Raw genomic sequence first — 16,379 nt, forward strand, 5'->3', positions numbered from 1 at the left:
CCATAGGATTCTGCAGCAATACACCATCCCATCTGGTTTGTGCTTAGTGGGACTATAATTTGTTTTCAACAGTGCAATGAAACAACACACCTCCAGACTGTGTAAGGGCTATTTGACCAATAAGGAGAGTGGTGCTGCATCAGATGACCTGGTCTCCACAATCACCTGACCTGAACCCAAATGAGATGCTTTGGGATGAGTTGGACCGCAGAGTGAAGGAAAAGCAGCCAACAAGTGCTCAGCATACGTGGGAACTCCTTCAAGAATTTCCAACTCCTGTTGGAAAAGCATTCCAGGTGAAGCTGGTTGAAGGAATGCCAAGATTGTGCCAAGCTGTCATTAAGGCAAAAGGTGGCTACTTCGAAGAATCTAAAATCTAAAATCTATTTTGATTTGATTAACACTTTTTTGGTTACTATGTGCTTCCATATGTGTTCGTTCATAGTATTGATGTCTTCACCATTATTCTACAATGTTGAAAATAGTCAAAATAAAGAAAAACCCTTGAATGAGTAGGTGTGTACAAACTTTTGACTGGTACTGTATGTCTGCATGGCTGCAACTCAAGACCTGTACCTATGCCTTTTGCTAATTCTACTTTTAAACTGGGAGAGCTTTAAGTTGAATGGGGGATGACTCAACCCTACCCATCTCTAATCTGAGTGGAAGAAAGGTTAGGTCAATGTGAATCTAACAAAACCAAGAAAATATTGCAAGACTCCAGATGAGCGCACATAGAATTCCATTCTCTAATCTGTCAGTTAAAGTTTAACAGGCAACAAGGATCAGATGAATGAACTACTAATTCCACCATTTTATTCGCTAATGGTGGCCAATATTCTGCTTTTCATTTTCAATTGCAGTAAATTACATCATTGTCATGTTGAAAATATCGACACAAACCCATACATGATGTAGCTACAGTATTAATACAGTACATGGACAATACAATGTTGGAGGAAAGCCTTTGTAAGGTTTGAACTAGATCAACTGGTTGCCAGTGATGGGTTAACGTAATGTGAAACCGGTGCAATCTGGTTAAGTCTAATGTGTCAATGATTTGATAACAGAGGTACTCAAGAAATACCTGACAATGGTAAGTAGGTCTACACGTTATTCTTTCCTTTCACAACCTGCCCTGAAGCAAAATGCAATGTCTATGTGTAGCCTAATGAAAGGCTACCCTAGATGGATGTCGCCGTATATATAAAACATCTATGGCTGTCACCTTCAAAATGATTAATTCAACCACATAAGTACACAAAAACATATGCATGGCAAAATAAAATGTAGGTCAGAAATGGTAAAAAGGTAGCAAGGCAGGTATATAGGTGGTCATAAAAGCTTAAACTTGGTAGCCTTTTCATGGTTGTGGGCTGAGGCTGGGTTGTCGGCTATATTCCGGTAAACTACTCAAGAAGACGCTATTAGACCGAAAGGGGAGGGGTGAACAAAGACTCACTGGACCGCGTCAATAATAATCGCTCTCTTTCGGTCGGAACGTGGGACGTTTCAGAAGGGAGCTCTCCATGTGATTGATTCCGTGAGTTTCTTCATCAGCGGCAGGCAAGGCAGCTGCAGTTCCCCTCATAAACACACTCATAAAGCCAGTGTGCAAGAAGGAGCAAGGACGTCCCTTTTCGCAAGCAAACCGGAGATGCCAAGCGTGTGCACTTAATATAATAGTCTGCCATTGCAAGATAACTTCATTTCCTTGAGTCTTATTGTCGTTTTTGAAAGATTCCAATCGCCAGACAGGTAATTATGAGCACAGACGAAAACCCTGCTGTCGGGTTTACTATGTTGTAGGACGATAACGGGGCTCTCCACTAGCAATGGTGCTGAAACCTGCCTTTGATGAACAGGGAAGTGGTTCTGTATCACCGCGATCATTTCCATGGTGCGTTCACAAATGCAACGCGTTTATTCATCGGTTATATGTTAAAATTCACTTATAATCGAAATGCATATGCTATTCTTGCAATAGGCTAAATACAATAAAAAGGCATGGTTATTGTGCGTGAAAGAACACCGTAGGTTATAGGAACCGTACGAACATTGATCGGTTGGTTGACAAAACATTTGGAATCGTAAAAAGATACATTCCGTGTCGGCTACTGGAAGATGGAAGTTTTCATATATAGTACCAGTGGCAGGTATATAGTTTCATAACCGAAGAATTATGAGGGTTATTGTGTGTTTTGGTCATCATCCTTCACCTCTGTGCTACTCCAGATACATTTGGAGACCTCAAAAAAATAGTTTTGATTTCAAGGTTCGGTGAAACATTTTTGACTTTGAGTAGCCTACCAATAAGAACACACGTTGCTTCATAATTTGCATTATCCCTAAACAGAAATGATCACATTTGATGTTTTAGGCAACAAAGAAAATCCTACTAAGTAGGTACAGGACAAGTGTGACCATATTGTCATTTGTGCTCGTGACAAACTGTACATGCATGATTGTGCGCGCCTCTATTTTGTGTTCGAGGTCTGGTAGCAAATAGTCTACTGGCCCTTGGTGTCCTTCATATTCAATTACTGATATCAATGGATTCTTATGGAAATACGACTGAATATCGTTTTTAAAAGTTTCCTCAGAGTAAAGGGTTTCGGTCAAGACAAGTTACAAGTTTCAGTGGGAAACTTAACAATGACCGCTTTTCATTTTTTACTTTAGATCTGGCAACAAAGGACTATTTCTCCTGCTGGAGACCTCGAGGATAAAAAAGGCAGGAATTTAAAGCCATTATCATGGATTTTGTTATGAAGCAAGCTTTGGGAGGTAAGTGTACCTTACGCTACTACTGCCTGTTGACACCATACAGCCAGTCTATGGATCTTGTCTATGGAGGAGATTGGGGAGCGTCCGAGTGAGATCATGCGTGTCAGACTATGGGGCATGATGGGGTCCGTTAAAACGACTGAAACAACTTTTTTCATGTTGTTTAATGGGTTTTGGGGGATAAACAGTTAGCACGTTGTACTGTTACCTTTTTATCACGTGTATAATCTGGCAATGTGCACTTGGAATAATAGCAATGCCAGTTGATCATTGAAGGCGAGATATGTTTCTTGGTGAAATTTGAGCACGGTCATTTCTATATTTAGAATGTTTGGATGTTTATTGATAGATTATGTCAAACGGATCATAACATTTTGAATAAACACTGTTTTGGTTATGCGCAATTGCGCACTGCCACTCCAGCGGTTAGTCCCTTTTTTTTGCGCGCTCTTGCATTTCAGTATCTGAAGACGACACATTGCACACGTTATGAAGCCCGAACCCTTAAAGAGCCATTTACTCTACCATGAAGGTGAGCTGGAGCATAATGGTTGAACATGTTGTCGTTCCTACAAAAGGAATACAGTGGTATCCTACCTGTAGCCTTTCCAGTGAGCACCGTAACAAAACACCAGTTTGGCTGTGTAACTGATTGTTGCCGATCATAATTACTGTGCAGTACAGTACATCCTGACTATTTGCAGCACTGCTCCTCATCTTGACATGCTGACTACACATTTCCCAGCTGCGAAAGCCTAACCAACTGCAAATTCAATCTTCAACAATTTCATTAGTGCACATTAAATATGCATGATTTTCTCTTAATAATTGTTTGATTAACATATAGAGTAACGTATTTTTTTCACGAATGTAACACATTGATCCCGCTGTATCATCAATATGCTAATCAATCTAGTGGATGGTGAAGTAAGTGTCTTGTATGGAGAGGTGCTAAACCTAGAGATAGACTGTCATACAGTAATCCCCTCACACACACACACACACACACACACACACACACACACACACACACACACACACACACACACACACACACACACACACACACACACCCTTGTCCCTTGCCGCCCCCAAAAACGTGACTTACCATTTGCATCCCCATTACTCGTGTCATCGGGGGCTTTTTACAGCCGTGTGTTCTGAGTCACGATGATGGATATGCGGGAGAACCAACCCTGGCTGAGTAGGGACAGCAGGGGGCTCAAAGGAGGGATGGGATTCGTTTCATTTAACAGATAACACACTAAAAACAAATGGTTCTTTACAGTCCCAATTAAGGGTTATTTGGCTTGTAACCATAGCGGTTTACAAGTTCTCATAAGATTCTAAATGGAAACTGTGTGGTGCTATAACGAACACTTTTCTAAGGTTCTATAAATAATCATTAAAGGAGCAGTGCAGTCAAAATCGTAATTTTACTGTTTAAAAAAAAAAATCCATACTATGAGGTCGAAATGACACTGAAATTGCTTAAATTATGACAATGCCCTTTTAGTGTAAAGAGCTTTTTGAGGGAAAAAAAACGCCTGGAGTTTCAGCCTGCTCAGGTGGAATGGAGTTTTTGGCCCACAGCATGACATCACAATCTGATTTTCCTGACCAATGACCAGTCATCTTTTATTTGTATACATTTCCTCTTACTTTGAAGGGGTAAGTGGGGTAGGCTCTAGATTCTAGATGATTCCTATCTGCCAATAAGTGCTAAATATATTTACATTCGTATCACACCCAAACGATCAGACTGAACATTTCAACGGCAAAAAGAGGATCAGGGAAATAAATTATTAAAATGATGAAAAATATATTTTTGTGAAATAAACATGATTTATAAATAAAAATACTGCATGGGGGCTTCCGCTATGGTAACAACCCTTTTTGGGACTATATAGAACCCTTTTTATGGTTATCTTAGAATCTTTATGGAGAATAGTTCTATAAACAGCCTTTCTCAATCTCAAAGGTTCTACTTCCTATATACTGAGTGTACAAAACATTAGGAACACCTGCTCTTTCCATGACATAGACTGACCAGGAGAATCCAAGTCAAAGCTATAATCCCTTATTGATGTGACCTCAATTGATGTCACCACTACAATCCGTGTAGATGAAGGGGAGGAGACAGGTAAAAAAAATATATTTTTTAAGCCTTGTGACAATTGAGACATGAAATCAAATAAAATTGATTTATATAGCCCTTCGTACATCAGCTGATATCTCAAAGTGCTGTGCAGAAACCCAGCCTAAAACCCCAAAGCAAGCAATGCAGGTGTAGATGCACGGTGGCTAGGAAAAACTTCCTAGAAAGGCCAAAACCTAGGAAGAAACCTAGAGAGGAACCAGGCTATGAGGGGTGGCCAGTCCTCTTCTGGCTGTGCCGGGTGGAGATTATAACAGAACATGGCCAAGATGTTCAAATGTTCATAAATGACCAGCATGGTCAAAAAATAATAATCACAGTAGTTGTCGAGGGTGCAGCAAGTCAGCACCTCAGGAGTAAATGTCAGTTGGCTTTTCATAGCCGATCATTAAGAGTATCTCTACCACTCCTGCTGTCTCGAGAGAGTTGAAAAGAGCAGGTCTGGGACAGGTAGCACGTCCGGTGAACAGGTCAGGATTCCATAGCCGCAGGCAGAACAGTTAAAACTGGAGCAGCAGCATGGCCAGATGGATTGGGGACAGCAGGGAGTCATCATGCCATGGACATGGATTGTGTATACGAATAGCCATATAGCCATGTTATTTTTAATCGTGTATGTGTATATAATGTGTATATACAGTGCCTTGCGAAAGTATTCGGCCCCCTTAAACTTTGCGACCTTTTGCCACATTTCAGGCTTCAAACATAAAGATATAAAACTGTATTTTTTTGTGAAGAATCAACAACAAGTGGGACACAATCATGAAGTGGAACGACATTTATTGGATATTTCAAACTTTTTTAACAAATCAAAAACGGAAAAATTGGGCGTGCAAAATTATTTAGCCCCCTTAAGTTAATACTTTGTAGCGCCACCTTTTGCTGCGATTACAGCTGTAAGTCGCTTGGGGTATGTCTCTATCAGTTTTGCACATCGAGAGACTGAAATTTTTTCCCATTCCTCCTTGCAAAACAGCTCGAGCTCAGTGAGGTTGGATGGAGAGCATTTGTGAACAGCAGTTTTCAGTTCTTTCCACAGATTCTCGATTGGATTCAGGTCTGGACTTTGACTTGGCCATTCTAACACCTGGATATGTTTATTTTTGAACCATTCCATTGTAGATGTTGCTTTATGTTTTGGATCATTGTCTTGTTGGAAGACAAATCTCCGTCCCAGTCTCAGGTCTTTTGCAGACTCCATCAGGTTTTCTTCCAGAATGGTCCTGTATTTGGCTCCATCCATCTTCCCATCAATTTTAACCATCTTCCCTGTCCCTGCTGAAGAAAAGCAGGCCCAAACCATGATGCTGCCACCACCATGTTTGACAGTGGGGATGGTGTGGTGCTTTTACGCCAAACATAACGTTTTGCATTGTTGCCAAAAAGTTCAATTTTGGTTTCATCTGACCAGAGCACCTTCTTCCACGTTTGGTGTGTCTCCCAGGTGGCTTGGGGCAAACTTTAAACAACACTTTTTCTGGATATCTTTAAGAAATGGCTTTCTTCTTGCCACTCTTCCATAAAGGCCAGATTTGTGCAATATACGACTGATTGTTGTCCTATGGACAGAGTCTCCCACCTCAGTTGTAGATCTCTGCAGTTCATCCAGAGTGATCATGGGCCTCTTGGCTGCATCTCTGATCAGTTTTCTCCTTGTATGAGCTGAAAGTTTAGAGGAACGGCCAGGTCTTGGTAGATTTTCAGTGGTCTGATACTCCTTCCATTTCAATATTATCGCTTGCACAGTGCTCCTTGGGATGTTTAAAGCTTGGGAAATCTTTTTGTATCCAAATCCGGCTTTAAACTTCTTCACAACAGTATCTCGGACCTGCCTGGTGTGTTCCTTGTTCTTCATGATGCTCTCTGCACTTTTAACGGACCTCTGAGACTATCACAGTGCAGGTGCATTTATACGGAGACTTGATTACACACAGGTGGATTGTATTTATCATCATTAGTCATTTAGGTCAACATTGGATCATTCAGAGATCCTCACTGAACTTCTGGAGAGAGTTTGCTGCACTGAAAGTAAAGGGGCTGAATAATTTTGCACGCCCAATTTTTCAGTTTTTGATTTGTTAAAAAAGTTTGAAATATCCAATAAATGTCGTTCCACTTCATGATTGTGTCCCACTTGTTGTTGATTCTTCACAAAAAAATACAGTTTTATATCTTTATGTTTGAAGCCTGAAACGTGGCAAAAGGTCGCAAAGTTCAAGGGGGCCGAATACTTTCGCAAGGCACTGTAAAACGACCCGTAAGTAAGCATTTCACTGTTCGTCTACACTTGTTTTCTACAAAGAATGTGACAAATACAATTTGATTGGATCTTTATAGATTTTTTTGAAGAACCACACAGGTATTTTTCATTCTGTAAGCCTTATTATACTGTTACATTTCCTTAAGCATTATCATTGTGCTAATTGACAAGTTGAATCAAGTGAGCTACCTCTGGAACAGCTGGGGGTCCCTGAGGAGAGAATTGAGAACCACCGATTTAGTCAACCATTCTTTCACAAAACACCGTCACTGAACATAGTCACATATAACATGTAATGGCATAACACAACAGATTATATCAACTGGAAGGACACTCTCACTCATGGTTGCACAAAAAAAGATGTGAGCAAACCCCACCACAAAATGTTTGAATGAGCTGTTGCTAAAAGAGCAAAGAACGCTTTTTGTGAACTGCAAAGAACAATTGAAGAGCTGAAAGGGTTCTCTGAGTCATTATGGTTCCACATAGAACCATCCCCCTTCCCAAAGAAGCCTGGTCGGGACCCCTGGTCCGGTACACAGCTACATCGATAAAGTAAAGTAGAATCCACTGTATACAAAGGGATTTCACACTTGAGGAAATTGAGCAGTGGTGCCACGGTCCTAACCGTCAGCAGTTTGGAAACATGTTCTTCGTTATTACTTTCCGACATACATGTATATGGGAAATGAGTAAGGAAGACGATTGCCCTTTGGTTGATGAAGTTAGTCTTGTTTCCCCCTCTTAATAGCCTTGAATTGTGTCTACCTGATTTTTCTGAAGACACATCATGTTAATGTTTTTCAATGTATGTAAATTGTAAAGTCTTTTGTCTTTAATGTCTTTTTTATTATATGTCGGACCCCAGCAAGACTAGCTGTCGCCATGGTGAACCTAATACATCAAATAGAAAATAAATAAAATAAATAGTGATGAGATTTTCAGCCTTTGTTCAAAATACAGGCGTACAGGATGTTCATATGACTCTCTTTTGTGGCTGAAACACCACATGTTCACAACTACGGTACAGAATGCGCTACAGACAGAGAAACAATGCATTGTGGGTCCCGCAGAGCTCATGGCTGTACAGTCGAACAAATAAAGGGGCCGTTGAACGTTACCAAAATATACTTGGAAAAAGGAATCAACACTCTAACCATCATCCCTCGGTGGCTTCTACGCTCGGGGCAGATAATACAGACATACTGAGCGTTAAACAGGATTTTACGTCATCAGGCCTCCCAAGTAGACATTGATCAGTATTACTGTATTTAAAAAAAATGTTTTAATTTATTTCACCTTTATTTAACCAGGTAAGCTAGTTGAGAACAAGTTCTCATTTGCAACTGCGACCTGGCCAAGATAAAGCATAGCAGTTTGACACACACAACAACACAGAGTTACACGTGGAATGAACAAAACATACAGTCAATAATACAGTAGAAAAAAAGGAAAACAAAGTCTATATGCAGTGAGTGCAAATAAGGTCAAATAAGGGAGTTAAGGCAATAAATAGGCCATGGTGGCGAAGTAATTACAATATGGCAATTAAACACTGGAATGGTAGATGTGCAAAATATGGATGTGCAGTATTACAGTATTACTGTAGATAATACAGCTGGGTCTGAGCTGATATGATGGCGAGGTGAGCCCTGGGGTGGGAAAAATATTTAGTGGCACAAGGTTACCTAGAAGGGGAGGGAGGACGCAAAGGGCCTCAATCTTGGAGTAGTCAGTGGGACGTGAGAGTTACCTCCTGCCCTTCACTGTCTGTAGCATCAGCTGGAATCCACTGTGGAGTGTGGAGTATATTCACACAACCTGGGACACTTGAACATATGCTAAATGTATTAAACACACACAGAGCTAGATTTTCACATGCATGCCATTTGTACGCTCTTAGAAACTCAACTACGCACGCACGCACGCACACACACACACACACACACACACACACACACACACACACACACACACACACACACACACACACACACACACACACACACACACACACACACACACACACACACACACACACACACACACACACACACACACACACACCCACAACATCAACCACACCCCAAGCAGCCCCTTTCCCCCTACCCTTAACCACCTTCTCCCTCTCCTCTCCTCCTTTCCGTCTCCAGGTCTCTGGGTGCAGCCACGTGGAAATAGCCCAGTCCTGGCCCTCTCTTCTAATGAGGCTGACATGTGGCATGTCCTTGTGAGCTGCACGCATGGGCTCCACTGACTGCCATCCTTCACTAGAAGGCTAAGGGACACAGCAAGGGATCCACTGCTATCTAGGCTCAGTCTAAGGGATAGAGCAAGACATAGTCCCTATAAATCTATAGCTACAATAGTGTAGAATAGAATGTGCTGGGTGGAAGAAAAACACAGCAATCTCTAAATGATTGATGCATTGGCATCTGCCCTCATCAATCCTGTGATGTCTGTCCTTGGCATGTTCCGTTAAGCTTACTGTGTGTGTCCTTTGCTCATGAAAAATAATGACAGATTCCTTCCACCTGAGGGCTTTTCTCAGGTGTACTGGGAGAGTGGGAGATTGACCAATGACCACTGGAGGTATATCCCCAAGAGGGGTGCACTGCAGACCGCTGTCAATCAATGCTCCTAATCTGGATTCCTGGTGTGAAAAACTGGTTGTTTGGATTCGTTTGTGAATGAACCCTGGATTATACATCTAAATAAATAAAATGAGGAAGTCATGCATTATTAATTAGATAATGGAGAAACACAATAGCTATGGCATTATTAGAACTGCCGTCAGTACAATCATCACCACCATTATCATTATTACAATAATCCCAACCAACGCTCAGCCGACCGTGAAGTCAAATAAGGGTTTCTTACCATAACTACAGTACAATAGCAAAACTGCTTCCTTAGCTTCCGCGTGGCTAATTATTATTATTTTTCTTTTCTTTTAGCAGGGAGTGGGAATCAAAACAGTCTACCTGCAACTCCGGGGAGTCGATTGTGTGTGTGCTATAAAAGCGCTGCCGCTTATTGATTTATGTGCTGACCTAGAAACGGCTAATAGTGTGTGCTTAGCTGGCGCAATTTTTTACTATTTAATGAGACTGTTTGTCTGTAAGCGGGAGGTGAGCAACAGTATCACAGGGGGGTGGCAGAATCAATACAGCATCCATGACGAGCTAGCCAGGAGGGGATCCGCCTGCTGTGGGTTCAACGGAGAGATAAGATGGAGAGGTTGGGTTACTGGGAGATAATGGACTTAGGTAACGCTTTTATTGGGCACTAACAAGCAGGTGCCTCAGCAAAGGGTGACATCATCCTTTAATAGTGAATGTGTCCCTTTTAATGTGCATCCGCTTCTGTCCACAGGGGGTTTTCTGATGTAGCGCGTCTGCTCTCTATGAGGAGTGATACAGTGGAGGCTGCTGAGGGAACGACGGCTCATAATAATGCCTGGAACCGAGGGAATGGAATGGCATCAAACACATGGAATCCACGTGTTTGAAGTATTTGATACCATTTCACCGATTCCACTCCAGCCATTACCACGAGCCCGTTCTCCCCAATTAAGGTGCCACTAACCTCCTGTGACAGCAGCATCAGGAAGAAATAGCTGCGGAAATGAATGAGAGATAGCGTGTGAAAAGGAAATGGATAAATGGCTTAATTTGCTCTGAATTTAATTTCTTTATGGCTCACAGAGTTTTACCTCTTCTCACACACTCACTTACTCACACCATGTACACAACAGGCTGAGGTAGGTGTGTTGGGTTCTTTAGGGGTCAGCAGCTGTACATTCTCCTCCTGGACAGCCCACTTGACAGTGCCGGCCCCTTCTTGGCTCTTGGCTCCTAATAGTAGCAATTACGATTGGGATTGTGCTGTGGTCCCCTCATTCTATCCTAGGGCCCTGGTGCAGAGAGAAAACAACTGCCACAGCAGACCCGTACGAGTACACGCACGCACGCACGCACGCACGCACGCACGCACGCACGCACACACACACACACACACACACACACACACACACACACACACACACACACACACACACACACACACACACTTAGAATAAAGGGTTGCAAAAGGGTTGTTCAGTTGTCCCCATAGGAAAACCCTTTTTGGTTCCAGGTAGAACCCATTTTGGTTCCAGCTAGAAGCCTTGTGGGTTCCAAGTACAACCCTCTGTGGCGAGGGTTCTGCCCGGAACCCAAAAGGGTTCTACCTGGAACCAAAAAGCGTTCTTCTAAGGGTTCTCCTACGGGGACAGCGGAAGAACCCTTTTAGGTTCTAGATAGCAGAGTGTAGAGACAGAGACACAGAGAAACACACAGACTCACACACGCACAACAAACCAACAGATGCACTATAACAATGCCATTATTCACATGCACAGAAAAAGTTAAACATACACAAACAAACACCAGACACACATACACACATTACTCTGGCTCATATGCACGTCACAGATGAGCTTACTCTCCTCTGGTGCAGCTGAGTGTGCCGTGAGGGAGTGACTCATTTGTTTGGCCTTGATATTTGCACCTATATTACACAGTAGCGCTTTGTCTACCATCTTTTTGCGTTTACGGCAATTTAACACAAAAAGCTCACACTTCAGTTTTGGATCTGTTTCAGTGAGAAAAACATACAAACCTTTTTCACACAGTTACAACAGTTACAACAGGGTTAGGTATGGATTGTTAACTGTTAGTCCTGATTTCATACGATTACATATTTTTGGTTTTGGGAACCAATTTACCAGTTATTTGGAAGCCATCGTGTTTTTGTTTCATTTGAATCTGCTTGACATTTCCATTAAGTTCACTTTATCATCATCAACAATTGCCTAACATTGTCATTTTTGAGGATGCTTTCATTGTTTTGAAGTGCAAAGTTCAGAATCAACGAAGGGGAATGAATATAATTGTACCATTGGTTTACAGCAGAGCACTATTGTTGAAAATAACAGACCTGTCTTTTTTTTGTTACTAATCTTAACAGTATTTATTTATTGGAATCAATTCATCTTCATTTTATCTCTGACAAAAATGTTATTTATGGTCACATAGTATTTAAGTTCTGTTTATCCTCTTGGCGATTTAAATCGTTTGACCTAATTGAGCAAAATTTCTTCCACAAAAATAGACACCCACAATGTTGGGCCTCACTTCCGTTCCCGAATATTGAAAGTTCACAGTTAAGCGAAAAGTGAAAAGTTCATTCAAGAGACTTCAAAAGCTAGTATCTGGTATGATTATATAAAGGAACCACTGCCGTCAAAAATAGGCCTGTGACGTTGGCAGTTAGATAACCTCACATTTTCAGCTCGGGTCTCCATACAGTATGCTACCCTGCACCACCCATAGAGATGAGTGCGTTACTGGCAGGCAGTGTGCTAAGGTCTTCTGGCCAGAGCATCGGTTATCCTTGCTGTGCCTCCTTGACCAGCTTCCAAAATGGCCACCTCATTCGTATGTCATCTTGGCAGAAAATCCCTATCTCTCCCCATGCCAGGCTTAAGCCTTCGAAATTGAAAATGTGAGACGTGGTTCCCTTAATGTTATAGGATATTCAGGTCTCTCCATGCATTCACTTTCCCTTTACCTTCCTCCCTGCTCCTTTCCTGTATTTAACTCAAACATATAGGCTAATCAGTTATGTCAACCCAGACTTTTAAACCGCCCGGCCCTGTTTGGTGTGCTAGGCCATTTATCATGTACACTTCTGGTGTCTGTATCCCATTCCGTGTATGTGTGTGCGTGCGTGTGTGCGTGTGTGTGTGTGTGTGTGTGTGTGTGTGTGTGTGTGTGTGTGTGTGTGTGTGTGTGTGTGTGTGTGTGTGTGTGTGTGTGTGTGTGTGTGTGTGTGTGTGTGTGTGTGTGTGTGTGTGTGTGTGTGTGTGTGAGAGAGAGAGAGAGAGTGAGAGAAGGAGGGACAGATAAAGAGAGTGGGTTAGGGGGTGGATATGTGCAAGATGTAAGGTCAAGCAGAATGCTTTTGTGAATCATAACAGTCCACCCACAGCTTGCATTTTCACCCTCACAAAAGGATTACCAAGTGAAATTGGCAACTGCAATTGTGGTGTTACAGTCTAGCATGTGTTTGCTGTAACCAAATAAAATAGCTGAAATCAAGATTTGCAATGGAGAGTTAGCCTCGTGGAGCGATTTTGAGCAGGATTTGCCTCAAATAATTTATTCAGTGGAGAACCCCAGGTTCAGATGAAGGTCAATGAGTCTATCAGCCAATTAATCAACTAATTACCAAAGCCTGTACAATTCAATCCACCAATTGCTCTGCTCAGGAGTCTTCATATTGTGCATTCTACATGTATCTCCATATGGTGCCCTGTGGGCATTCTACTTCCAGCAATGTGCCTGGCTGGTCTTTTGTGTGCTGAGCAGCTCTTTGGCCCCATAGCTTTGAAGGCTTGGGGAGAGGGACATGTGGACTGGGCTGGGTTCCGCCGTTGGAGACCAGAGTGGCCATAGCAATGCCCTGGTCTCTGCTGATAATGTCGGAGGCTGCGTCACTCGCCATCTGTCCAAGGGAGATTCCTCTCTTCCCTTGCTCCTGAAAAAGGAGAGAATAGCATTTTCATTGTGGATAGCTCAGTTGGCCATCAACTGTAGTGAATGGGAGGGTCTGTTTCGAATGACTTAGGAGTTAGGTGTATAGAGAGTGGGGATCATTGAGGAAATTGGATTTTGTTTTGGGGGATATGCTGACTTTAGCATTCATCCCTCCAGGGCTCAGTCACAGGTATGATTCATCCGTCTCGTTGTAGGAATCTGAGCAGATTAGGTGCTGTCTCTCGAGTCAAAACTCGCCCGTTCCCATAACTAACTCCTCCCGTCGCTTGAGAGACGTGCTGTTGGATTGGGCGTGATGGATGCATCCCGCAACCTGTTTATGTGCCAGCCAGTTCCTATCATGCATGGTAAACAATTTGGAGGCCCTACTGTGTTTCTTTAACGGAATGTGATGAAAATATGAAAATGAGCCCTTCTGCCTTCCACGCCTCAGCCTCACTTGATCAAATATGCCCTTCAACGAATCTGCTCTCTGAAATCATATGCTCTCAAAGAGGGGGAGAGAGCCCATTACTTACTCTTGGTGGTATTTATCAAAATGCCATTCCACCTATAATCACCATCGTCCGTGTGTGTGAATGACAGATTCATTCACAGGCATTTGTTTGAAGTTGAGCTCAAATTCGAAAGGGATTTACATTTGAATATTGAGACTGTGTCTTTATAGCATTTCAGAGCTGGTACTATTAGTTGGATAGGATAAGAAATTGCTTGTGGCAACGTTGATGATAGCGTTCCAAGAGAGTGGAATTGATATGCTCCAAGGATGGAGGTGGCCATCTTTGTATAGGCTGCATTCTAAATGTAATTTTTTTTCCAGGGACAGATGTGGCTGTTGTTGTGTGGCCTGAATTGTGCGATAGCACAAAGCATGTTTATCCTAGGTGTCCAATTTAGAAATAGACGTCTTTATTGTTGTGTACAGCTTACTACTATTTGGCAATCTACTACTATCTGTCCACCAACTATCTCTCCACCAATATTCCGAGATTAACAGCGGTGCTTCATTTTTTAGTTGAATGTCTTCAAGCTGCATTTGTGGCTTTTAACAAGTACCTTTATTAAGGTGTACTCACCAGAAATGTGGGCGAGTAAGAAAAGACTTGCTGTGGGCGAGTGTAGGGACCTCTGCTGACCTGCTGAAGCTTGATGGATTCTCTAAAGTTCTCTGGCTGAAAGCATTGCCAGGCATTGATATGTTGGATTCACATCTCCATCTCAACCAAAAATACAAGTTAATGAAATAAATGAATAGGATTAAGCCAGTTGGCACAGATCTAGTATTCACACCCCTTGACTTCTTCCATATTTTGTGGTGCTACGGCCTCAATGTAACATTGATTACATGTGGTTTTTGTATTAGTGGCCTACACAGAATTCCCCGTAATGTCAACGTGGAATTATATTTTCAGATATTTTTACAAATTAATTGCAAATTAAAACCTGAAATGTCTTGAGTCAATAAGTATTCAACCCATTTGTTATGGAAAACCTAAATAAGTTGTGCTTGAACTTATTTACATTTAAAAAAAATTGCTTTACAATTCATAATAAGTTGCATGGACTCACTCTGTGTGCAATAATAGTGTTTAACATGAATGACTACCTCATCTCTGTACCCCACACATACACATATATTATCTGTAAGGTCCCTCGGTCGAGCAGTGAATTTCAAACACAGAGACCAAGTAGGTTTTCCAATGCATTGCAAAGAAGTTTACCTATTGGTCACTACAAAGACACAGATCTCCTTCCTAACTCAGTTGCCGGAGTGGAAGGAAACCGCTCAAGGATTTCAATATGAGGTCGATGGTGACTTTAAAACAGTTAATGGCTGTGATAGGAGAAAACTGAGGATGGATCGACAACATTGTAGTTACTCCACAATACTGACCTAATTGACAGAGTGAAAAGAATGAAGACTGTACAGAATACAAATATTCCAAAACATGCATCCTGTTTGCAACAAGGCACTAAAGTAATACTGCAATTCACTTCTTGTCCTGAATACAAAGTGTTATGTTTTGGGAAAATCCAATACAACACATTACTGAGTACTGTACCACTCTTCATATTTTCAAGCATAGTGGTGGCTGCATCATGTTATGGGTATACTTGTATTAGTTAAGGACTGGGGAGTTTTCAGAATAAAAAATTAACGGAATAGAAATAATCACAGGCAAAATCCTTTAGGAACACCTAGTTCATACTTCTTTTCACCTAACACTGGGAGATTAATTCACATTTTAGCAGGACAATATCCTAAAACACAAGGCCAAATCGACACTGGAGATGCTTATCAAGAAGACAGTGAATGTTCCTGAGTGGCCGAATTACAGTTTTGACTCTTAAATCTATGGCAAGACCTGAAAATGGTTGTCTAGCAATGAGAAAACCAATTTGACAGAGCTTGGAGAATTTTTTAAATAATGATGGGCAAATATTGCACAATCCACGTGTGGAAAGCTCTTAGAGACGTACCCAGAAAGATTCACAGCTGTAATCGATGCCAAAGATGCTTCTATGAAGAATTGATTCAGGGATGTGAATACTTACAGTATGCAAATGAGAT

The 16,379-nt window shown here is 41.8% G+C and overlaps 1 protein-coding gene across 1 annotated transcript in view; it reads left to right on the forward strand.

Moving 5' to 3' along the window:
* The first annotated feature begins 1,467 nt into the window (after positions 1–1,467).
* Positions 1,468–16,379, forward strand: part of LOC110505070 (complexin-1) — a 45,601-nt gene continuing 30,689 nt past the window's right edge. Inside the window, exons 1-2 of the mRNA XM_021584025.2 lie at positions 1,468–1,758; positions 2,683–2,787. Coding sequence (XP_021439700.1) covers positions 2,757–2,787 — 31 coding nt within the window. The 5' untranslated portion in view covers positions 1,468–1,758; positions 2,683–2,756. The remainder of the gene's footprint in view (positions 1,759–2,682; positions 2,788–16,379) is intronic.

The sequence above is a fragment of the Oncorhynchus mykiss genome, chromosome 31 (assembly GCF_013265735.2).
Source record: "Oncorhynchus mykiss isolate Arlee chromosome 31, USDA_OmykA_1.1, whole genome shotgun sequence".
Taxonomy (NCBI): Eukaryota; Metazoa; Chordata; class Actinopteri; order Salmoniformes; family Salmonidae; genus Oncorhynchus; species Oncorhynchus mykiss.